General features: G+C 41.4%; 1 protein-coding gene across 1 annotated transcript in view; it reads right to left on the bottom strand.

Moving 5' to 3' along the window:
- Positions 1-4,056: 4,056 nt before the first annotated feature.
- The window catches only part of LOC311232429 (neuronal acetylcholine receptor subunit beta-2-like), a gene marked incomplete at its 3' end in the record, with an annotated part of 36,453 nt that continues 14,195 nt past the window's right edge, over positions 4,057-26,314 (bottom strand). Inside the window, exons 3-6 of the mRNA XM_084319222.1 lie at positions 25,249-25,358; positions 22,424-22,950; positions 17,546-18,045; positions 4,057-4,206 (exon numbers count right to left, since the gene is read on the bottom strand). Coding sequence (XP_084175348.1) covers positions 4,057-4,206; positions 17,546-18,045; positions 22,424-22,950; positions 25,249-25,358 — 1,287 coding nt within the window. The remainder of the gene's footprint in view (positions 4,207-17,545; positions 18,046-22,423; positions 22,951-25,248; positions 25,359-26,314) is intronic.

The following is a 26,314-nucleotide window of genomic DNA, read 5'->3' as shown; positions in this document are numbered from 1 at the left end:
AGTAATATATTAGTTATTAAGGTTAGTTTTAACATTTGCTTAACAGTTATGGTTAGGGTTAATGTTAGGGTTTGATCCCCAGCAGGGGAACTAAAAAGGAAGGGAAAAACGTATTTGTACTTATTTGTCTGTACATAACTGTATATAATCCTTTTTACATATCTGTAGATACTATATCTATATCTGTACATGCATAGTAGCATAGTATATTTATACCTGTATCACTGTACATACTGATACAACTCTGTACATACATCTGATTAGCTCTACACTAGCATTAGTATTTATATATTTTATACCCAGTTTAATCACCTGTATATTGTACATTACTATTGCACTTTACTGTTACATTTGCACTCTGGATGGATGCAACTTGTTTTCGTTGTACGTTGTACTGTACTTGTGCTGTATAATGACAGTGAATTTGAATCTAATCTAATCTAATATGTACACATGTTAAATTAAAAACATAACATACATTATGTACCTTTTTCCCTGTGGTCGATTAGTAAATGATTTACATATTTACATATTTTAAGTAAGAATGGGCTGACATTTGGTACTAAACTAGAAGGTGATCATGTATATAAACTAGGCTGCTTGGCACTTTTAAATGTATGTAGGCTATGTCACAGTGATTGGATAGGGGGAATATATCAGTCCTTAGGAGTCATAACCATTGATTCCTAACGCCATTGCAGAAGCCATTACATTCATGGCTATGTCTCTAACCATAACCTACACCATGTAAGACTAAACTAGTTACTCACCACAGAACAAAAACATCAGGTTGTATTGCTTTTTTATTTGACATACTGTAATAGAAAGGTTGTCTCTTTCAAATGCCATACCACTGTCAAGATATTAACCCGGTGCTCAAAGTAATTTCTTAATAATAACAACAACAACAACAACTCCTCAGGTCATCATAATAAATGTAATTTAAGGCCATTACAAAGAGTGTCAGTCCCAGATGAACTGTAGGAGACAGTGGGAGGAAAGCATACAATAGAGGTTGAGTTAACTTTTCCATTAAAATGGTAAAAAGTAAAACACAATAAGCAAATTGTGTGTGTGTGGTGTGTAGGTGCTACAATGAAATGTGTGATCACTGAAGTTTTAAAATTTTTAATCTTTTCAATAGTATTTTTCTTGAAAACACAACGAGTTAGATGTAATTTCTTGGATTCCAGGTGTATCTGCTAGCGTCGCTAGGCATTCCTTTCCAATATGATTTCTGCAGGTGATATGGCACAAGGGTCAGATAATAAGAGAGAGAAAGAGACAAGGAGAGAGAGAGAGAGAGAGAGAGAGAGAGAGAGAGAGAGAGAGAGAGAGAGAGAGAGAGAGAGAGAGAGAGAGAGAGAGAGAGAGAGAGAGAGAGAGAGAGAGAGAGAGAGAGAAGGAGAAGGAGAAGGAGATATATCTTGTTAATATTTTATCCTGACTTTGTCCTGTATAAGCTTGGCTTGAAGTGTAGCGCTGAAAAGAAAGGGGTCCATTGCAATACCCCTGCAGTAGAGCATCCCCTCTAAAAGTCTTAGGATGCCCGGTCCATCGGTGTTGAGAGGACGAAGAGGCCACATCATACCTTGCATTGCTTTGGCACACAGTTGTTAAAAGTTTCTAGGACAGTTTCTATGACAAGTTGTCTTTTGGTCGCTGCTGAGTGTCATCTCTGATGTCGCCCATGGTCACTCAGAAATCTCCATACCTGTGGGGACACAATACACAAGACATACTCAGCTCAGAACAAAGAACAAGTCTGTGTTAACCCTTTCACTACCACACTACTAAAGGGTTAACTCTTTCACTGTGACAATACGTAAGGTTAACCCTTTCCACTGTCACACGACAAAGGGTTAACCCTTTCACTACCACACTACAGAAGGTTAACCTTTCACTACCAGGTTAACCGTCTGTAGTGTGGTAGTGAAAGGGTTAATGTGTGTCAGGAGTGTAGTTGCAATAATGTAAATGGTTTGGACCATAAAAATTAAATAGCCCGGGCTTTTATTTGCTTCAATCACTTAACTCAACCGGCCTATATTTGGGACAGGCCTTCAATTGCTTTCACACAAAACTATTTCTCAACTAAGGAAATACTATCAAATTGTTTAAACCAGTATGAACATTTCTTGTATAAAAATATATCAACATATCATATAACATATCAATTGCGAATCATCCATTTGATCTCTGACAGCTCTGACAGCGCTAGTGAATGTAAAGTTAGAGAGAAATGAGACTTTGTTTTCAATTGCCTGTCCAGTTCAGCACTGGACAGCGCTCAGCCCACATGCTCAGCAGCTCTGTGCGGAGAATCAGACCTTCAGCACCCAGCCCACACCAGGGGTGTAAAGTACTTGAGTAATTGTACTTCATTACAATACTTAAGTACTGTTTTGGGGTATTTGTACTTTACTTGAATATTATTAGGTTTGTATACTTGTACTTTTAATCAATTACATTTCAGGAAAAAAAACATCCTTTACATTACTCCTTACATTTAAAATGCAGACCTACAAAGTACAAATCGCGCAGGCCCAACCATTTTAATTAGTATGTGGCCGCACTTTATTTAAAAACAGCCAATCAAATCCCCATCAATGGAAAATTAACCCGCCCATACCCATGCTGATTGGTCCTTGTGCAAGACTAGAAAGCGGGGATCTTTGATTAAACACCTGCTATCAGAAGAAGACAATCAGAAAAAACGTTTTTACTTTTACTTTTTAGTACTTAAGTAGTACATTTAAAAGTAGAAACGTTTATACTTTTACTCAAGTGTGTTTTTAGCCAGATACTCTGACTTTTACTTGAGTACGATTTTGAGACGGTACCCATACTTTCACTTAAGTATAATTGCTGGGTACTTTATACACCCCTGGCCCAAACACTTCTTTCTCTGTACCAGCAAATCAGCAAATGTGCAAATCTGATTTATGAATGCAGCGTCATTTGGCAGCATTAATGGCAACCAGATAAACTATCTATATGGGTCTTTAATTGAGGTTTCATGGTATGTACTTTTTTCCCCCACGACATCAGACATACCACCCAAAATAGATTTCCCCACACTAATTGAATACTGTACATTTGCTAACTTTGATTATTGTGTAACCAACCTTGGGTCCATCCCTCTACAGTCTCACCAGGTGTGGCTGATTGCTCATGTGTGTGTATATATTAGGGCTGTCCCCGACTAAGGATTTGGATGGTCGACTATGATTGGCCAAAATGTGCCGTTATTCGACTATTGGTCGACAAAAAAAAATTAAAATTAAAAAATTAAAGTATAATATTTTTTTAATATATATATATTTTTTTATATATATTTTTTTGTATCATTCCATTTGGGCTGTGGGGGTGCTTAATGTCTGAATGAGTCGACTGAAGGCTTCTTGTCCTCTGCAAAAGCATGCAATTGGTCCACTGATACATCTTGATATTTGTCTAGTCTAGTGTGTTCATTAGATTAGATGAGTGAAATCCTCTTTCAGTGCCTCTGTGCCTGTTTTCGTAGGCAGTTAGCCTCTGGTATGCGTGCCATTAGCGTTAGCCACGCTTCTAGGCCTCTTTTCTTTTGGAAAGAATGATAAAAAAAATCAAATAATAAATAAATAAAAAAAAAAAAAAATCTTTTTTCTTTACTATTCGACTAAGAGGTTGGTTAGTCGACTACGGCCCCTTTCGACTAGGGTCAGCCCTAGTATATATATCAACACTTTTTTAAACATGTTTTAAAAAATGTTTGGGATCGAAACGTGATGTGATTTATCAAGTAACTAAATTAGGAGCATTAAGCAAGAGTTGCAAGTTGCACTATTATTCTTGACTAAACTGACATAATAACATATGAACAGCTCTTCTGTGTGTGTGTGTGTGTGTGTGTGTGTGTGTGTGTGTGTGTGTGTGTGTGTGTGTGTGTGTGTGTGTGTGTGTGTGTGTGTGTGTGTGTGTGTGTGTGTGTGTGTGTGTGTGCGTGTGTGTGTGTGTGTGTGTGTGTGTGTGTGTGTGTGTGTGTGTGTGTGTGTGTGTGTGTGTGTGCATCACTCACTCTGCATCATCAGCGGTGGGCGTGTTGTAGCTCTGGAACAGCGGCTGCATGAAGAGGCCCAGCGTTCCCACCACACACACCAGGATGAAGATCCACAGGAACAGCCGGTCTATCACCATGGCGACATACTTCCAGTCCTGTATGATCTGGAACCGAGGCAGATTGGAGTATTATGGGATGCTGAACTTGGAGGGTGAAGACTGAGTCTGACTCTGAGTCATATCATTGGCCACAGGTTGAGAAGTACAGTGTGTTACTGTTTTTTTGTTTCCCCAAAACATAGTGGTTGACATGTTTTGGGTTTTTTGTCCTCATTTTACAATTTGGTCCTCCTCTTCTGCTACTGCTAATGCTTACTATAAATTAGAAGACATTCAGAGCCGTATCAGTGATTTTTCCTGTCCGATTTCTCCATTGACTTCCATAGTAGAATTGGACACATGGAAGTCACTGAAATAGCACCTATCTGTACTTTCACGTATAGTGACAGGAGGGTGATGATTTCTATTTTCTATCTAGTCTTTGAACCCTCAGGGACTGAACAACATAACACTAAGAAGTTAACTACATTTGAGTATTCTGAGTTGGAGTATTCTGATGGAGAGTCCACTGTACAACTAAAATCCCATTAAGTCCCATTAAAATGTATTGAGGGGAGTTGGTCTCTGCTTTGTTAGCAGGAAAGACTAAATAATTTCACAAATGACCACCTACGGGTAACAGACTTGGAACCAAAGGATCTGGAACTAAATACTAACTAACTAAATATTAAATATTAAAATATTATAAATGATTACATATTTATTCAAGTACATTTTTATTTGTACAATTACTTTTGGTCCCCTGAAATAGGTGAACTATGTATATGAAGTGCTACAATTCCTACACAGTTCATCTAATATGGATGTGCACAGTTCATCTAATATGGATGTACACACACACATGAAACTGAAAGGCTGCACTTCATAGTCATTGTTCTATTTAAAATACAATGGGTCTCATTCAGCAACGGACAAAAGTTAAGATAAAATTTCATCATAGCTCCACTTAAGACCTTTTTGGGCCGATTTTGGGATTCACGAACGGTCCCTTCTCGGGGATTCGCTTGTAGCTAAGAGCAGGATTTAGGAGTGCTGAAGAGCAGTCGTAAGTGTGCGCCGGGTGTGCGCCGTGTTCTTACGGGTTTTATTTGGGAGGAATCATGGTGATTGCGTTCACGTCGATTCTACAGACATCCTTGGAATTAAATAATCATACTAATAATAAATACGACAATATTTGTATGATAAGAAATTACGCTTTACATTTACAATCATGCCTCAACGACACATTGTGATGTGCAAAAATAAATAAAAGCACTACACCAACATTGCAAATGACAGTGGATAAATAAATAAGAACTAAACCCAATCGTGTGTATATAGCTATAGTGGAATAGACTGTATTAATATTCCATACGCGTACTGTATAGCCTATGCGCATAATAAATGAACAGTAGGCTTATATTATTTTAATGACTTGTTTTATTTATTATAGACTGTATTAATATTCCATATTTATACAGTCTTGTTGCACGCTCCTGGCCACCTGCCTCAGCGCACACACACACACAACACACACACACACACACACACACACACACACACACACACACACACACACACACACACACACACACACACACGTACTGTATAGCCTATGTGCATAATGAATGAACAGTAGGCTTATATTATTGTAATGACTTGTTTTATTAGGAGATTGCAGATACTGTATGCGCTGCCCTACAGTAGTAAAGGCTTCCGCGGATGTCCACGCCGCGCACCGGTGTCCCGCAAAAGGCTGCTCGGCGTGTTGGTACACATCGACCTGCATTAAATGTAGTAAACTGGCATTGGTACGCGGTGGTACGCTTGACTATGAAACCTCAAACGACTGCGGTCATGCCGCGCGGAGTCCGGTCCGCTCACAGTACGCCCGACTCTGTGGGAGCCTTTACTCTTACGAACTTCCAACGAGGTTGTCATATGAGGAAACTTACGACAATGTTGGTGAATGAGGTCCAATGAGTACAGAGACAAAACAACAACATAAAACGTATATGGACTGCACTGTATATAAATTAATTGTGGAGAACTCTGGAAGGACAGTAGATGGTAGAAGTTTGCAGGTGCATGTGTGTGTGTCTAAGTTAGAGTGGAGGACTTTCTCAAGATACGTCATATTTATAGAAGAAAAGAGATGACTGACTACTAGGGGTGTAACGGTAAACAGAAGCCATGGTTCGGTACATACCTCGGTATTGAATCACGGTTCGGTACGAGTTCGGTACAACAAGAAAAAAATATTTATAATTATGATTATATATTTATAATAATTATTATAATTATAATTATTTTATAGAATAATTTTCTATAGGCTTGCCGTGGTAGTCAGTGATACTGGTGTCATTCTGTGTTCAGGCATCCACTGAGTAAATTAATTGCCTACTGCCCCCTTAACAACGTAGGCTTGTTCAATTTCAGTTTCACTTGTAGAGAGGATTTAACTGCACGTGAAGCCGAGACTGAAGACTAGAGAACAGATGACATGTTACACAACAATGGCAGAGGATTTATCAATATTTTGGATTTAAACACAGTAGCAGTTCAACTGGAAAGGAGCTCAGATGATCAGTCCGGAAAAGTATGTATTGCTTTTTTTCTTCTTCGATCAGCTGTGAGAGAATGTCCGTGGGAGAAGGTTGGCGTGTGTGTTGGTGACACACCAACTTGGTGTGTGTTGGTGACACACCAACTTGGTGTGTGTCTGTGTGTGTGTCTTTCCATTCGTTAACATTATTGGGCGAACAAGAAAATGAAAGAAAACTGTAAAATTGTAATGACCCTGCTGTGTTACAAAGATGATATAATTCATTCATGGTTAGGGACACCCGACACCTGTAGTAAGGGGAGGGTAGAAACAGCCTGCAGTGCAGAGGGTCAGTGCGCGTTGTTATTTGTTCTGTCCGATTGTCATTGTATGTGCGTTTACAAGTTTCAATGTTTTATTCATCATCTAAATTTGGCAATACAAGCTTAATATTCAACATTAAAGATCAATGTAAGCTAGTGTAAAGTAAAGTAAAGATATTGAGCATAGATTTGTAAAATGTGGAACCCTAGTTTCACCTAGTGGTATGAGACATATTCTTCGTATGGCTGCACGTACCGCACTGTGATGCTCGTACCATAAATTTGCGGGACGAATATACGTACCGTTACACCCCTACTGATTACTGATAGACAGTAGAGAGAAAGAAGGCAGAATATATCATTTAAACAAGTTTCCTTGCCGTTTCAATCCTCCCTGCTCACCTCGAACCACCTCCTTCCCATATGTCAGCTTTTCATCACAAATCCAGACACATTCTTGTGTATTCTATGAATAATTTTTTTTTTTTTTTTGTGAACAAATCTTTTTATTATTTTTTTGACATGACATAAAACTAGACATACAAGCATTAAAGGGGAACTATCTTATAAATGGCCTTTTTGAGTGTTTAGCATTGTTTCCTAGCTATGTGAACTTATATTAATATGATCTATGTCTCAAAATTCTCATATTGGCGCATTCTTCCAATTCTCCTCTCACAATATTCACCCTCACTGAACTGAGTCGTCTGAAAATGTGCCCTATATGTGATGTCATATAGTCACTGCTGCATGTTAATGTTCAAGGGGGCCGGCCCGGCGCAGTGGTTTAGGAGCCCAGGCTCAAAACAGCTCGAGATCTTGAGGTAGAAAAATGCTGTTTTTGAGGACTTGATTAGAAATACAAAACAATGAATAAAAAAATATATATATATTACAGAGGTGTTCCATAGACTCACAGGAATTGTGTAAAAGTGCCCAAATAGTGAAAGAAATAGTAAAATAGTTCCCCTTTAACAGTAAATATCCACAATAAATCACAGGACTATACATTCCAGTATTTGAATCAATATAAATGTAGTTTACGAGATATATACATAATACTTGCAATACAATACAATACATACATATGCTCTTGCTCGCTCTTCTTCCCCCCCCCCCTCAGGACCCCCCTTGGATAATCCATAAATGTTTTCGTTTCTAACCAGGGATTACAATTCATATGCTAACCTTTATTCTCTCCACCACTTCTAACCAGATTGCAATGCTGGCTTCATTGACACCTAAAATTCTTGCTGTAGATATCTCTAGATAAATCACATCGAGATAGGTAAGAACCCATACCTTCCGGCACATTTTATCCGGTTGAATCCAGCGTGATGCTATCAGCTTTTTAGCAGCCGTAAAACCGGACAAAATTTGTCTCTTTAGCTGTATAGAGGCTGCTAACTGAGAAACATCATTCAACAACAATACAGAAGGCAGTACAGGTATGGTCAGAAATAAAAATTCTGATAATTGCGTGGTTACGTCTTCCCAGAATATCTTAACAGGGGGGCATTCCCAATACATATGTATAAATGTACCGATATCACCCCTTAGACACAAGGAGCATAGAGAGTCTTGTTTAAGCCCCATTCGGTTCAATCTTATAGGAGTCAGGTAAGTCCTATGAATATAATTAAGATTAATCTGTTGATGATCCGGGTTGCGTGACGCTAGTCGAACGTTTGCCCAGACTTCTTGCCAATCAAAATCTACTTCCAAGTCTGGTATATCCCTCCTCCAGACTGAGTCTAGGGGAAGGATTCCATACGAAGACGTAAGTAAGTGTTATGGTTTGTAACCGACCCCAATCGCACAACACAAGACAGGTATGAGAGTAAGCCAAGAACGGGCATTTATTGAAAACAATCAGAAAAAAGGCACTGTCCCTTTAAGGGAGAACACCAATACTGGATAAACAAGAAAAGGGAAAGGCCCAGTGCCTTTAAGAGGCGAGCTGGCTAAGGGGAAGGCAAAGGGAAGGCTAAAGGAAAACAGGGCCGGGGCAAGGGACAAGGCAGGAACAGGGAGGAACTAGGAGGAACTGGACAGGGAGGACTAGGAGGACTAGAGAGGGGAGACAGGGACAGAGGCCCGCGGAGGCGGGCTGGGGACAGGGAGGACTGGGAGGACAAGATAGGGAGGACTAGGAGGACTAGGGAAAACCAGGGTAAGGCCTTGGAACAGGGCGAGGGCTGGAGCTGCATACTGGGACAGAGAAAACAGGGTAAGGCCTAGGAAAAAGCATTAATGAAGTTGCTGCTCTGCAGCCTCTCCCGGGATGGTAGTCTGGGGAAGCAGGTGGGAACATCAGAGCCGCTCTGCAGACTTCTCTCGGCAGGTGGGTAAACGGAACCGAGAGGGAGAGAGGGAGAGGGTTAACTCAGTGCAGTTGGAACAGAGCAGGTGACAGGAGAGGTGACTTGTAACCAAAAACAGAGTTATCCAAGTGAGAGAATCTTCGGTGTATATACACACTGTGAGTAAACGTCCCAAACACAAATCCACGTGATGAATATCTTCGGTGTGTAAACACACAGTGAGTCAACGTCCCAAACACAAAACCACGTGATAAATATCTTCGGTGTGAAAACACACAGTGAGGCGATGTAAAGGCCAAAATATTATCCCAATGAAAACAATCCAAAAAAGGCTAAAACGCTGGGTGAGTGATAAAAAGCTGGAAATCTTCAGTGTTTTATAAACACACGAAAAACGGAATTGGATCAAAGACAGTCATAAAAAACTCACCCAGGCGTTGTGCGTAAAGAGCGTTGGAACAGAACGGGGCGAGAGCGTCGCCACCGGGGAACCGGTTGTCCAAGCGGAGGTCTGAGTGGTGCGCGACTGCTTGGAGTACGCGCCGGTACGAAGGGCGCATCAGGCGCGGAGGTCTGAGGGGTGCACGCCTGGAGTGAAGCGCGCATCTGCTGCGTGGAGGTCTGGATGCGCGCCTGGAGTGAAGAGCGCATCTGTTGCGTGGAGGTCTGGATGCGCGCCTGGAATGAAGAGCGCATCTGCTGCGTGGAGGTCTGGATGCGCGCCTGGAGTGAAGAGCGCATCTGCTGCGTGGAGGTCTGGATGCGCGCCTGGTTGGAGTGCGCGCCGGTACGGAGGGCGCATCTGGCGGTGCGTCTGCGCGGAAGAGCGCGCCAGGCTCGGAGGTCTGGATGAGCGTCAGGACGTCTGCTGCGCGGGGGTCTGAAGTGGAACACTGGGAAGCCTCCCGTGGAAGTCTAGAGAGCGCAGTCCAGTGTCTACCTCAGGCAACGGCGACAGGAGGCGAAGGCTGGAGCGCATGTCACGCCGGAGATGAAAACAGCATAAACAGACAGAGGCCTCCCGAAGGAGTCCTGGTGATAGAGAATATGATACCGAATGAAACGGCATGTTACGGCATGACCCGACGACCAACAGAGGGGAAGAGCCAGGTACTTAAAGCCCACAGGGGAACTAATTAGAATGCACCACAGGTGCGTGAAGGTAATTGATACTTGAAACTAAAAGTGTGTGTTCGGCACAAGACCAATCAAACACACAATGACAGGTAGTCCAAGGTGTGGCCGCTGAGAGCAAACGAGAGTAACGAACGCGAGGGTGGGGGCTAGTGAGGTGAGTGAGAAGGGAATTCCTTAACAGTAGGCTTAAAGGAACAGAGAGAGTAGGTGAGCAGCGGACAAAACCTCACAGTAAGTGATGATAAAAGTCTGATACAAAGCCTCTCGATGTCTCCCTTTCATAGAAGAATTTGTGATATCTGTGGTGCTCAAGTGGTATCTTTAATGGGACTCCATGAGCCTTCAAAGTTGCTAATAACTGTATATAGAAATAATAAGTGGAGCTGGTGAGGTTAAATTTGTTATGAATTTCATGATAGCTACAGAAACCCCGTTCGTTGAAGATATCTCCCAATGTATGTATGACCTGCTTTTCCAATTTGGGATATCTGATAGGTCGTTGTGCAATAAGGAGTGCATTGTTATTGAATAGGGGAGAATGGCTATGCCATTTATGTTGGTTAATAGATTTTTTCTGTGTGTCACGCCATATCCGAATCACATGTGTAATAAGAGGGCCAAATTTCAAGTCGCATTGCTTAATTGATAATTTGGTGTATACTATATCCTGCAGTCTATGTGGTGCCACTATGTTTTCTTCTAATGTTCTCCAGGATACAGATGCTTGAGAATCAAACCAGGTGATCAGTGGTCTTAAAGAGAACGCTTTAAAATAGTGGTAGAAGTCTGGAAATGCTAAACCTCCATCGGCTTTGTTTCTCTGTGCGGTGGATCTTTTTATTCGTGGAGGTTTGTTGTTCCAAATAAATTTGTATGCGGTGGAGTGTAATTTTTTCCAGTAACCAGCAGGGGGGGGGGGGGGGGGGGGTAACGGTAACATTGAGCTAAAGAAGTTGATTCTAGGTAAAACATCCATCTTAACTATTGATACTCGGGCCTGTACTGAGTTTTTAAGTTTTTACCACCTGTCAAAGTCATTTGTGATCCTATCTTGGAGTCTTGTATAATTATACTTCACCGTTTGGCATATAGTAGGGAATATTTCAACTCCAAGACATCTAAAGTGTTCTACCATTGGTATATTTCCTGGAAGGATTGTAGCCTTCGCAGAGACATTAAGTAGGAGGAAGGCCGACTTTGGCCAGTTTATCCTAAATCCTGATAGATTGCCAAAATCATCAATCAGCTTGAGAAGATGAGGCAGTGAGGTGGTAGGGTTTTGCATGAACAATATTACGTCGTCCGCATATAAACTAATATGATGCTGTGTGCCCTTAATTGAGATTGACTCTATGGATTGGGATTGTCTTATATACTGTGCTAAAGGCTCTAAGGATAGAGCAAATAGTCCGGGACTAAGAGGGCAACCCTACCTGTTATAATCATGGCCGATGGGTCTTTGTATAATACTTTTATAATATTAATGAATCCGTTTCCTAACCCCATCCTTCCGAGTACTGCCCATAAATAAGACCATTCCAACCTATCAAAAGCTTTCATCGCATCCAATGATAATACAGCTGTAGGTGGAATGGCATCCTTGCTGGGGTCTAACACATGTAGTAACCGTCTTATATTATCCGTGATCAGGCGGCCTTTTATGAAGCCAGTCTGATCAGGATGAACTAAAGATGTCATATGCTTTTGAAGTCTGATGGCTAGTACCTTAGCATACAGCTTGAGATCGGTTCCGAGGAGACTTAAGGGTCTATAACTACCACATTCGGTGGGTTCTTTGTCCTTTTTAAGGAGGACAGATATGAGTGCCATATTGACGTCCCTGGGGAAGTTCCCCTCTTTGATTGAGTATAAAATCATATCAAGTAATAGGGGTCCAATTACATCCCAACATGAGAGGTACAGTTCTGGTGGGATACCATCCCATCCAGGAGCCTTACCAATTTGCATTTCAGATATAGCCTCCCTAAGTTCCTCTAGTGTAATAGGTGTATCTAACTGTTTAGCGTCTTCCACTGAGAGTTTAGGTAGGTTAATTTTATTAAGAAATGTATCCAGTTTATTTTGATCGAAAACCATTTCTGATTTGTACAAGTTGGAGTAAAACTCTCTGAAAGTCCCGTTAATTTTTTTGGGGTCTGTAACAAGTCCTTATTGGTCCTTAATAGTAGGGATATCTGCACATTTTGCGTTGGATCGTATCTTCATAGCTAGTAGGTGACTTGGTTTAGAACCATGAAAGTAATAATGTTGTCTTGTGCTACGTATTTGAAATTCAGATTGTTGTCTTAAAATGGAGTTAAACTCTTTTTTTAACACATTAATTTGAGACTCCAATCGAACCGAGTAGTTGTATTGTAAAGAGGAGAATAACGACGAGTAAAGCGTTTCCAGCTCTACCAATTTTGAACAACGATTCTTGCGTAGGTTGGAGGCAAAGACCGTAGTGTAATCCTTGATAAAAACCCTTTACCGACATCCATAACATTCTGGGGTCCTGTACCGAACCCGCATTACTCCGCAGGAATTTAATAAGTTCAACTTTGAATTGTATAATGTATTCATTGTTTTTCAGCAGTGTCGAGTTAAATCGCCATCTTGGGGCTCGGGATGACAGTCTACCAAATGAACCTTTCAGGAGTAAATAGCTGTGATCTGATGGGCACCATTTCCACGTCATAGTTATCAAATAGTCTAGGGGATGCAAAAACATAATCTATTCTGGAAAATGTCTTGTGTCTTGCAGAGCGAAAAGAGTACTCTCGGGCCGTTGGGTTGAGCAATCGCCATAGGTCATTTACACCTGTATTCTTGGCCCAATCCTTTAGTGCATTAGATGCATGTTTCTGATCATTGGAAATGGTGGGATTAGATTTATCCATCACGGGATCCCAAATAGCATTAAAATCCGCGCCAATTATAAATGAATACTCAGGAAGGTTCAACATTGCTCTAGTGAGTGTAGCGTACAAGTTAGCGTCGTAAAGATTTGGGGCATAAGCCGCTACCAACGTGATTTTCCTGTTACTGTATTCTATTTTAGCTATGGTTACTCGACCATCCACATCAGACCATATGTCCAACAATTCAATATTCAACTTCCGTTTCGAGACTATAGCAACCCCACGGGATCTTGTTCCAAAAGATGAGTAGCTAATGTTATGATATATTTAGTCCGCTAGCATTACATTGTCATCCACTAAAAAGTGCGTTTAGCTTAAAAGAGCCACATCAACCTGTTTGTTTTTCATCAGTGTAAGCACGCTTTTGCGTTTATGTTGTTTGTTTAGTCCCCCAGTATTCCAAATCATTATATTCAAACTAACCATAATCTAAACATGTTGTTGTATTCTTGTGTATAATTCATCTGGAGTACCAATTCACAATAGATATATATCCAATTATTGAGGTCCTGTTGAGAGCCGAGCTTGAAAACATACATATATACATATAATCCCCTATTCCCCCCTCCCTCCCTCCCTTACACGACCAGTCAGCCCAGAATGAGCCATTTATCCTTAACTTTCCTATGCAAATTGCCATAGGATCTAAAACTTTAAATTCTACCTTAATAGAATGTGACCCGTGGCCTAGCCACTCTCCCGTTAAAATAATAAAATTAAAAAATTAAATATGCCTCAAATATCATAGTATATTCACTTAAACCTTATACTAACATGTATAGGTTAAACACACAGAAGAATCAAAAAGATGTATAGAATTAAATTATAGAAACCTCAAAAAGTAGAGAACATCTGCTTAAATCTTAAAATTACTTTGCCAAGCTTAAACACCTAGATGAAAAGGAAGGTTTTAAATACGTGTATGCAGTTCGTCCCCCAAACAGGGGTGGGCAGTATTCCGCTGTGAAGGCTGTTGTTCTTCCGGATATGATTCTTGTGTATGGTCACAAATTGTTGTTTATGTTCCAGGGCATTCTGCATGCCATAGAGTGATATTATTCCAGAATATTCCAATATGACACAGAGCGTTGAAAAAGTCCAGAGTATTCCAAAATGTCAACAACAAATCATGACTTGCACAAAACCCATAAATCTAGCGGGCCCAAACAGCGAACCTTTACAAAAATATAGTATCTAGCGTCACATATTAACCTATTTCTACATCAATGTTATCAAAGCTTGTTTGATGCCGTTTTTGGTGTCTAAGTTATAACAAAGTTATCAAAAAAAATAAAAGAAAATAAGAATAAGACTTAGCCTCCTCCGCATTGTGGGTCCCTCATGTAATCCTCTGCGTCTTCAGTCGAGTAGAGCCGGACCCTTTTTCCATTTTTATCCATGATGGAAAGATTCGCTGGGTAACGTAGTGTGGGTTGGAATTTTTTCTCAAAAAGATGAGACATCACTGACTTGTAACAGGCTCGTAGGGTTACAACCTCGCGGCAAAAATCCTTGTAGAAATACACTAGTTTCCCGTTGTGTTGCAGAGTTCCCCTCTTCTTTCGTGCCGCCAGAATAATCGTATCTCTTATTCCAGCTTGACGTAGGCTAGCAATAATCACCCTCGATTTATTGCTGTTGTTGTCTCGGAATGCCAATTCTGTAGCGCTGATCCACTATAGGTGGTGTAGAGAGGATATCTGGTCCTAGGATTTGAGCTAACACTGTCGCGAATGAGTCGTTTGTGCAGTTAACTGATTCATCCAGTCCCACTATATGGATATTAAATCTACGGGAATGACGTTCGATTTCAAATATCTTAGCTGTTAGCTTCTCGTTGTTGTCATATATCTTATCCGCTAGCTTCCCGTTGACATCTTCTATCTTCTCCGTTAGTTCCACGATGCCGTCATGTAAAGCCCCAACGCCCCTAATGAATCTCAGTGTGTGTTCAACCAAGGTGGCTTCAACTACAGTAGTGCGTTCGATTTGTTCTGCAGCCGCTGCTTTTAAATCTTCGATTTTGGATTCGATAGATTCTTTGATAGCGTCAACCTTAGCGTCAACCTTATCAACCTTAGCGTCAACCTTCTCAACCTTAGCGTCAACCTTATCAACCTTATCGGTTAGGATCTTTATTAGCTTAGCAAGAGAATCTATGGAACAGGCAAGAGAATCAATATCGGATGAGGTGGCTGGGACGATGGAAGAGGTGGCAATATCAGCTGTTTTTTTCTCGATTTCTCTTGCTATTTCCCGCACGGAGCTCGTATCCACAGGCGGATCTTCTGTTGTTAGTTTGGCTGCACGTTTCTTTTTTGTTTCTTTCCTTGTTGTCATGTTGATTCTTTCTGTCGATATAGTTAGTTGAAGATCTCAGTTGATATATACGTCGAGGTTTAAACATATTGGTGTTGTAAAAAGTGGTTTTTGAAGCAAAAATAAAAATATCGGGAGAGGAGCTCTGACCAATGCGACCACTACATGCTGATGCTAAACCGGAAGTCGGATTAAATTATTTAAGTGTTTAAAGTTTTTGGTACAATATATCATATGTGTCTGGAGCATAAATCAAATGAGTGGTGTAAGGCATGGACAAATATAAAGAATGTATTCATATTAACCCTTTTCCCGCCAATAACGTCGTACGAAGGGTTTCAAGTTCATGCGAATTCTGCCAATAATGGCGTACGACGTGATTCTGATCATAATTTCATATTTTCGCCATGGTATTCATATTCCACTCACGGAGCCTTGTCAGATGCTGATGGACTCAGCACAACTCTGCAACGCTTCAATACTGCCACCTGGTGGCTGATCGGCGAGTTGCCAAACCGGAAATGCCCGTTGCAGCTCGGTCCGTCCCCTAATTCCGTCCGGCCACTCGTTTTAGCGTCCTGGGACTCAATACACACACCGTGGATATGGATATTTGCCATAACTCAATAATCTACATGATTTGGGCGTGTATTAGTAATATACAAACCGGAAATGGATCGCCTAGATCCCCACCACATAACTGGGATCTGTTTGCTCCACTCTCATCGCCCAACGTTACGAGGAGACTGACGTGAGTTTCAGCGTTTTTGTTTATCATTTTCGATACAAACTGCTCTGATCAATATATCACCCATACTACATGAAGCATCTAACGACTATCAAAGAATTATAAACGACCCCCCCCCCCTCCGTTCACCCGTGCATGATCAGTCATGACCATGTACAGTTGACATTTTTAATATAGCGTCGATCGGTATCAAACTGCATTTGATGATCTAATATATGCATTTGTGCCTATATCTCACGTTCTGGGAAATACTGCAGAAAACGATAAAAACATATTTATACTCTAGACGGTATTTTCGTATGAATGTGTGAATGAAAAAGTCAAACGTTCCTACATCCTGAACGATAGGTAATCGATGTTGAATGGGCCATAGTAATGTCAATTTAGCAATACAATTTAAAAAGTTATAGCCCTGCAAAGAAGGTGAACATCTCCATAGACGTACAGTACTGGCAGAGAATGGTATAAGATGATCAACGTGGTGGCAGGGAATGGGTTAAATGTGTACAAAAAAATTTAAATTAAAAAATAAAATTAAAAAGTGGCTGTGTTTGTGTAAAATATCAGTATGCAAATTACCAACTTCAAAGAAGACATTTCTGAAACAGTTTTGGTTCATCTGATAAACTTCTAAACATGTATTTCCTTCCCCCTCCCTCCATTCCTTCCTCCCTTCCTCCCTTCTTTCCTTCCTTCCTCCCTCCCTCCCTCCCTCCTTCCTTATTTCCTCCCTCCTTCCTTCTTTTCTCCCTCCCTCCTTCTTTCCTCCCACCATTCCTTCCTCCCTCTCTTCCTACCTTATTTCCTCCCTCCCTCCTTCCTTCTTTCCTCAATCCCCCTCCCTCTTTCCTTCTTAGCTCAATTAATTCCTCCCTCCCTCTCTTCCTTCCTCCCTCCCTCCCTCCCTTCCTCCCTCCCTCCCTCAATTCCTTCTTTCCTCCCTCCCTTCCTTCTTTCCTCCCTCCCTTCCTTCTTTCCTCTCTCCCATCCTTGTTACCTCCCTCAATCACTCCCTTCCTTCCTCCTTTCCTTATTTCCACCCTCCCTTCCTTCTTTCCTCCTCCACCACCCCTTTCATTCCTCACCTTTTCATCATCATCCTCTGTCTTCATGTGTTCAGCCATGTATCTCACTCCATCCACGGCCTCCTCCACATCAGCATCCCACTGGACCGTCACGCGCCTCCGGAATTCCGGAATCCCACCACCTCCATCCGGAATGTCGCCCACCTTCCATGAGCCAAACTTCCGAGAAGAGTCCTCGTTCATGTAGAATGAGTCTGCATCAGTCCGGATGCCTCCTAGCTTGATGTCGGAATACTGCTTCTTTTCCGAGCCGCTCCGGGCATTGTTGTCGTTGTTCCCGGCAGCGTTCCGGTTGGCATATTTCCGGCGGAGTTTCTCGCGGACGTTGGAGGAGCCCGGGCGCCTCATGAGCAGGAAGGCGGGCAGGCGGACCAGGAAGAAGCGCTTGACCCAGTCCGGCATGTGGTGGGTAGAGGGGGAGCGGTGGTGCACGTTGAGCACACACACGCTGGTCACGATGGAGAATGTTACCAGAACCATGGTGAACATCAGGTATTTACCTGGGAAAGAAGGGACATTAGGGACGGAGAAACACTTAACACTGAAGATGGCGGCAACAAAGAAAGTACTTGCTACAAAACAAAACGATTCAGAGAAAATACTTAAACGTGATTCTATGTTGAGGAAATGTGTAATTCACTGCAGTTCGAGGTGAAATATGAGTTTTAAATATATTTTAGATTAATCATGATCTCTGCTAAAACGCTGGGAATCATGAATTGAGTGGTTGCCATGGTAATGAAGGACTCTGTGGCAGAAACTACTGAATGGCACAGGAGTAAAAGCTGATCTAAGTTTACCAAATTAACCATTCTGTGTTGTCAGTAAATTACCAGTGACTTAAAATATGAAAGAAAAAGAATGATGTGATATGACAGATACTTCCAACTGATGCTTCTATCTCATCTAACTGACTTTTATAGAAAAAAACATCACATTAATAACTCAAAGGCAAGCATAATTTGGTGGCCCCTGTTACTTTTTCATCCATTATTTTCAGATGGTTAAGCTTGTACACAACAAAACGATAAAACAAAACATTTAATATTCTGTTTCTCCCACACACTGTGAATGGTCTGTCTGAGTTTCAAAGTTTTTTCAATGTTTCATGGTCAGACAAATAGAATGTATGCAGTTATTTGAATATTCAGGTTAGTAACTACAGATAATAAAAGACACAAAGTGCAATGTATATCAGCCGTCACTAGGGTGAGAGTGATGCATCCAAGTGGGTCTAAGTGGAAGAAAAGCCTTTTTTTATCACAAAATGTATAAAGCATTTGATCTAAATATATACGCAATTACTGTAGATGAGTGGTTCATAACCTTTTTTGGCCCAATGCCCCCCTATCTAATGTTCAGGTCCCATAACGCCCCCTCAACTCAATGCAACCAATGGGACTTACATTTTCGGCACATATGATTTTACCAAGGTGTCCTGATATTGAACTTGACTTCACATGCTCCTAGATTTGACCCATTATGATGTGCACTTTGAGTTTATGGAGGCTAATATGTAAAAAATAACATCAGAATAATGACTAATAACAGGGTGCACTGCCTCAAAGAAAGGATAAATGGACCCGTGAAGCCAATTTTGTCCCTGAAATGACTGGGATTTGCATCACATTGGATTAATTTGATCAGGGGACTTGTCTTCACCAGAATACAGTAGGTAATTTGCACTAAAATGTGTGCCTTACTGTAGACATGGTAGATTTGCCATGAATCAGCTATGATCTCAGCTGTTCAGGCGAGACACTGCAGGTGAATAGTCAAATATACTTTTTTTGTTGATTTTGAGATTTTGTTATATTTTGCTTCCTAAACATGTCTTCTATGAAACTAGTGACAATAAAACGTCAATAACACACATTTAGTTGTTGATTTTACTTCATTTTGCCTTATTGCATCCATAAATGTGCACATATTTAATGGGGAAGTGCCTCATTTGCATATATAAACATACATTTCAGAAAACTTGCAATATATTTTTTCTTAGTTTATATGTACATAACAAACTGGGAAAGTTTCATAGTGATATCTATTCAAATATGTTTTGCCTATTAGGGGGTACTACACTGTACTACACTGTTTGTAGCCTGTGTGTAGTTCTGTTCAGTTCAATAACATCATTATTATTATTCAGTTATCAGGCATGTGTTTAGGTTGTCTATTACTAATGGTTTGATTAGGTATTGTGTTTGTAAATATCTGTTTAAAAAAAAATTATGGCATTTTACAATACAGAACTTTGAAGGCGTTTTCCCAAAAATTAGTTTTAAGAGTTTTTCCTCATACTCTGAGCCAGAAATCTCCACTTCAGTAGCACTCACATACACCAAACCTTCCAGTTCTATTCATATCTATGTTCTGAAGGTATTTACAGAAGGGTTTGTTGATATCGCATTCATACCCTGATTTATATCACATTTTATTCCTAAAAACATGGCGAAATATGGAATTTTACCATAAAAATGGACTGAATGGAGTATTTTCTGATTTATGGAGTGATAAAAAGAGATATCCAAAATCCCCTCTGTAATAACATTTGGCTCTAATATGTCAACAAAATGAAACTATAATTTTGAAAATGGCTTTATCCAATGTTCAGATTTCTGTCCTGGAATTATATGCAAATTAGTGCATATTTAAGTAGAGCATGCCTCATTTGCATATTTAAACATACAATTTCAGAAAACTTGTAATACAAAAAAGTCTTGTCTTAATCAACTGGGGAAGTTTCATTGTGATATCTATTAGTAAATTTTTTTACCCTATTCACCTGTAGTGTATCCCCTTAAAGTCCCAAACTGCTATTTGACGTGGGACAGTGAGCTCATAAAATGTTTTGGCTTTCTTGGCTAGAAGTCTATACCAATTAATCATGGAATAGGTGATTTAAAGGCCTTGGCTAAATCCTCTAAATTTCGTATTAATAGCCATGCATTTGTATGAGCAATGCTGCCAAGTATTCTGTTTAATGTGAGCTCACTTAACGATGACAGGGTTATGTGTGGGTGCACTGAATACGGGTCCCCTCTCCAATTGCGCACAACAGCTCTGTTATTGGCTTGATCTGCATGAATGCGTGAATCTTGTGAACACACACACACAAACACACACAACACACACACACACACACACACACACACACACACACACACACACACACACACACACACACACACACACACACACACACACACACACACACAAAGGGCTGACCCCTATTAGTCGATTAGTCGACTAATCGGTCGAAAGGAGCCGTAGTCGACTGGCCAACCTCTTAGTCGAATATATAAAAATAAAAAATAAATGTATATAATTTAAAAAAATTGTATCATTCTTTCCAAAAGAAAAGAGGCCTAGAAGCATGGCTAACGCTAATGGCACGCATACCAGAGGCTAACCGCCTACGAAAACAGGCACAGAGGCACTGAAAGAGGATTTCACCTATCTAATGAACCCACTAGACTAGACAATATCAAGATGTATCCATCAGTGGACCAATTGCATGCTTTTGCAGAGGACAAGAAGCCATCAGTCGACTCCCTCAGACATTAAGCACCCCCCACAGCCCAAATGGAATGATAAAAAATAAAAAAAAAGTTAAAATAAATTACAAATATTATACTTTTTTTTTCTTTTTAAGTCGACCAATAGTCGACTAACGGCAAATTTTGACCAATAATAGTCGACCATCCAAATCCTTAGTCTGGGAAAGCCCTACAAAATACACACAAAATACACAGCAAAAATAGCATCCCAATAAGCTCTGGCCCTGATTCTTATTGGTCTGGTGTAGAATTATGTTTATGTTCTAATCATGGTAGTAATTGCTTATAAACAAATAAATGCCATAATAGATCTGCAATTTATTTCCCTAAAAGCTCAAAAACCAGATTGCATAATTCCATTCTTAATTTACATAGCTGATGGGCAGGCAAGTGAACATGATGGAAGTGTGCTGTTATGTGTAAAGTGTAAGTGTATATGAACCTGCTGGGACGATTAAACTGGCAATATTAAAGCAATTATAAATTAATGAAGAAAAAAAAACCTAGCCGCTCCCCTTTGAGCATTTCAATGCCCCCCTTTCAACAATTCTGCACCCAGCGCCCCCAGACACTCTATGAACGCCCCCTGGGGGAGGGTACCGCCCCCATTGAGGAACCATCGATTAATTAACACTTTTCTTAAAAGCACAGTAGGCTAAGTAGGTCAAATAGCAGCGGAAACAGTGCTGAACAGAACAGAAATTGTAGGCTTATTATGTCTTCATAGTTGTTACTGGCCACTTATCGCTCCCAAAACACAAATCTTGAGACAACGCTTTCAGCACCATGGAGAGTGCAGTGCACCGCGAAGAGCCTTCTGATGAAGAGGATTTACTTTGTAAAACTCTTGGCATGTCAGAGAGAAATTTGCGTTGACTTAATTAAGTTGAATCTCGCTCTTCACGAGATCCACGCTGCATCCAATTCTCTGGCCTGTTCAGGCACCGGTCAGAGAACATCTTCAGCTGCAGAGGCCAGCGAAACTGAAAATGCACACCCTGCGTACAGGTGCACTTTAGGGGGCAACGATAGCCAAAAGGTTAGAGAAAATGACTTGTGACTGGAAGGCCGCCTGTTTGAAACTCTTGAGCACGCCAGTTTATCTCAACTACTCCAATGGAGCTCCTCAGTGGCCATCAGTACAGTAGAAGACTGTGGTTTTACTGGTTGTACTGGGCAGCTCCCAGGTGTCCATGTGAGTATGGTAACTACAGTGTGAAACAGGGAAAAAGAGCCTACATGCTCAGCAGACCTGGGTAAGAAATATGATATATATATGATAAATTATGTATGTATACATACACACACACACACTGACCTATGAGTGGCACGGCCAGAGACGTGGGTGGCACTATCTTGGATATGAGCAGCAGGAACACAGTGAGCGCCAGCAGCACTGAGATACACAGGGTCATCTTCTCGCCGCAGTCCGAGGGTAGGTAGAAGACCAGGATGGCCAGCGAGGTGATCAGGATGCAGGGGATGATGAGGTTAATGGTGTAGAACAGCGGCTTCCTCTTGATCACAAAGTCGTAGGTGATGTCGAGGTATGTGATGTCGTCGGGGTCCTCGTTCTTGCGTGCCGGGAGCGACACGATGTCCCACTCGCCACTCGGCGTGAAGTCGTCGCGGCTGGCGAAGTCGCTGGTGAGGACGAGGTCCACCTCGGTGTGGTCGTACGTCCAGGAGCGGAACTTCAGCGTGCAGTTCTGCTGGTCGAAGGGGAAGTTCTGGACCTCGATGGCGCACGCCGACTTGTAGATGGCCGGCGGCAGCCAGAAGATGTCCCCCGTGTTGGAGACCACAGCATTACAGTAGAAGGAGACCTCGTACACGCCGTCGGCACTGTGAGGAGGGAGACGTCGTGTTAGCAAACATTATCATGCTGCTGTGTGGAGAGATGGAATATCCTTTCAAATCTAAATCAAATCAAATCAAATGTATTTGTAAAGCCCGGAGATTACAAGGCAATACCCCATGGGCTTGACAAGTCTTCTTTAAACACGTCAAGAAGAAACATCACAATAAATCATGAACAAATCCACATCAAATCTGTCAGAGGCTCCAAACTTCAACCCCTGTGTGTGTGTGTGTGTGTGTGTGTGTGTGTGTGTGTGTGTGTGTGTGTGTGTGTGTGTGTGTGTGTGTGTGTGTGTGTGTGTGTGTGTGTGTGTGTGTGTGTGTGTGTGTGTGTCCCCGCGCGTGGGTGTGTGTGTCCGCGCGTGGGTGTGTGTGTCCGCGCGTGGGTGTGTGTGTGTGTGTGTGTGTTTGTTATCTGCATGTAAGTTTGTGTGTGCGGGTTGAGGTATGGAGTTTCAAGTTTCTTTAATAGTTGTCATACAGAAGTACAGAATACTTTTATACAAAATGCTTCTTACTGTTAGGGCCCGCGTCCACCTAGCGCATATTTAGGACCGCACGCGTCTGTTTTCAATGTATTACAATGGGGAGGGAGCGCATGCGGCCCCATGCGGCCGCCTCTAGGAAGTGCGCTGCCGTCGGCTTCTTTTTTCAGCGCCTTTATGCGGCCGCACAAGCCAGAGAGTTGAAACTGGCTGAACTTTTCTAGAGCGGTGCGCCGAGCGCATATTCAAACAACCAATCACAGCCAGTCATCTACCACTCTGCTTGTAACCTGACACCGGAGCTGCCTGCCTGTCTGGCTGTCTCCACACAGACCATTGAGATCCGCGACAAAACTAATAATAATAACTACACGAATACACTACTAAAAAGCTAATAAAAAGCAAAGGGCGAACTGTGGTGTCAGGCAATAACTATATATATAATTAATATACAATAAAGTTATTCAAATATGCTATAATATGTGCAAAACCGCGGCATGGCTGTAGATTTCTTTCTGTCATCTACAAGATGCGCGTCAAGCCAGCTCTGCCGGCGCACTCCCAGCATGTTTCACGGAGAAATATGCGCTAGGTGGACGCGGGCCCTTACGCTCCAGAGACTGACTTAGGTTAGGGCTGTAGCCTGGAGAGACAAGCCAAGGTCTACTCAAAGTAATTTTTGGGTTATGAGTTATGCTTAGGGTTAGGGTTAGAATTAGGGCTAGGTTGAGGGTTAAGACGTGTAGTGGTTAGGGTTAGGGTAAGGGAATTTAAATTTAGGTAATGGTACTCACAAGTATTGGTAATAATAATATGTGTGTGTGTGTGTGTGTGTGTGTGTGTGTGTGTGTGTGTGTGTGTGTGTGTGTGTGTGTGTGTGTGTGTGTGTGTGTGTGTGTGTGTGTGTGTGTGTGTGTGTGTGTGTGTGTGTGGGTTGGGGTTTGGAGGTTAGGGCTGTAGCCTGGAGAGGCAAGCCAAGGTGAAATATAAAGGTCAACTCAAAGGACCACATACACCGTACATATTAAACATATCATACCCCTCCCCCACACCTCTCCTGACATCACCATCAAAATACTGTAAGCCATGTTTGAAGGTAGCTAGCTATACCCTTTCCTCCTCTCAATAAATATAACAATCAGGGAAATTCTTCCCCCAAATGCTTCCCTGTGATAGGCTGAGTTGATAACGAATCCAGATTATCCAACAGTCATTAACTGATCATTAATTCCCATCTACCTCAATGCTATCCAGGTCTGTCTGGAAAAAAAACATGTCACACGCAGAAATGCTCAATTAAAAATCACCATAGAAACAAAGGTTTATTTTAGCTGCAGATTATCCGCTTCAGCGTTCCAGAAGGGAGTGTTGGAATACCTCTCAACGGAATTAAATAACTCTATTTGTAATCCATTTATATTAGAAAATGTAGCACATAACTACACATGTCGTAGGCAGAGGGAGGAGGAAGACTCATTTCCGTTCCGCCTTTCAACGGTATGTTTCCATGTAGGGAGATGTTTCACAACACTGTAATACAGAACAATCAATATAGGTTACATAGATTAAATAATGTGACGCAGCCTTCTTTTGGTGGGAGGACTTGCTCCGTTTGTCGCTAAATTCACACCTGCATGCACACACACACACACACACACACACACACACACACACACACACACACACACACACACACACACACACACACACACACACACACACACACACACACACACACACACACACACAGATATACACACACACACACACACACACACGTATGCACACAAACACTTACTTGTTGTAGAGCACTATATCAGGAAGCCAGATGTGTTTGGAAGGGATACGTAGTTTTTTTATGCCTTCGTACTTGTCAGGGTCCCACATTAGCCTGTAGTCATTCCACTCCTGTAGAGACAGAAGTCATTAGACTACACTTTTTCTGTAACTCTATTGGAATACAGATTTTTTTGTATCCTTACTATTACTGTATTGCCTGTTACTGTATTCCCTTACTCCCAGAGCCTGTGTGTGGGCTGGATTTCAGTGGGGATAGGGAAGGGGTTGCTACTGCAAGGGGGTGCCTCTGCCAAGGGAGGCCTGGAAAAACTCACAGTATAAAAAGTTACTAGTTATCACCCATGCACAGACCCTGATACTTGCAGAGTGGGGGATGGGAGAAGGTGGGAATTCCATGAGTTTATATATATGTATTTCTGTTCATCTTTTGTGATGTATATACATTGAAAAAAATCAAGTTACTAACCTCCAACCCACACATCAGACCAAAACAAAAGGTGCAAACAAAGTGCAATACCAAACGGGGCACTTTTACCTAGAGGTCACTATTTGACAGCATTACAGATTCTACTTTTAATGTTCAATTTAAAAACTTTGCCTAAAAAAGACAGTTGTGCAGCAGGACACAATAGGCTGTGTGAAATACAACATGTGTGTACAGGCGTACAAAACAGTACAGGCGTACAAAACAGAAATACAACATGTGTGTACAGGCGTACAAAACAGAAATACAACATGCGTGTACAGGCGTACAAAACAGAAATACAAATATGAGTAGAAACAGAAGACAAATTGTACAGTGTTGCTGCAAAGTGCAATAACCAAGTAGGGGAGAACGGGGGACGTTGTCACTAGGGGTGGAATGGTTCACAAAATGGACGGTTCGGTTCGTATCACGGTTTTGGGATCACGGTTTTCGGTTCGGTTCGATATACGTTGTTTTTTATATAAAAAAATATGTAACACTCAAAAATCTAAACATTCTCATTTATATATATTTTTTTTTAATAAATAGGTTTACAGTGTTACAGTGTTGACAGCCTTAAATAATGTTTGGCACACAA

The sequence above is a fragment of the Notolepis coatsorum genome, assembly GCF_963971535.1.
Source record: "Notolepis coatsorum genome assembly, chromosome: 7".
In the NCBI taxonomy this organism is placed as follows: domain Eukaryota; kingdom Metazoa; phylum Chordata; class Actinopteri; order Aulopiformes; family Paralepididae; genus Notolepis; species Notolepis coatsorum.
This window is presented reverse-complemented; position numbering and strand designations above follow the sequence as displayed.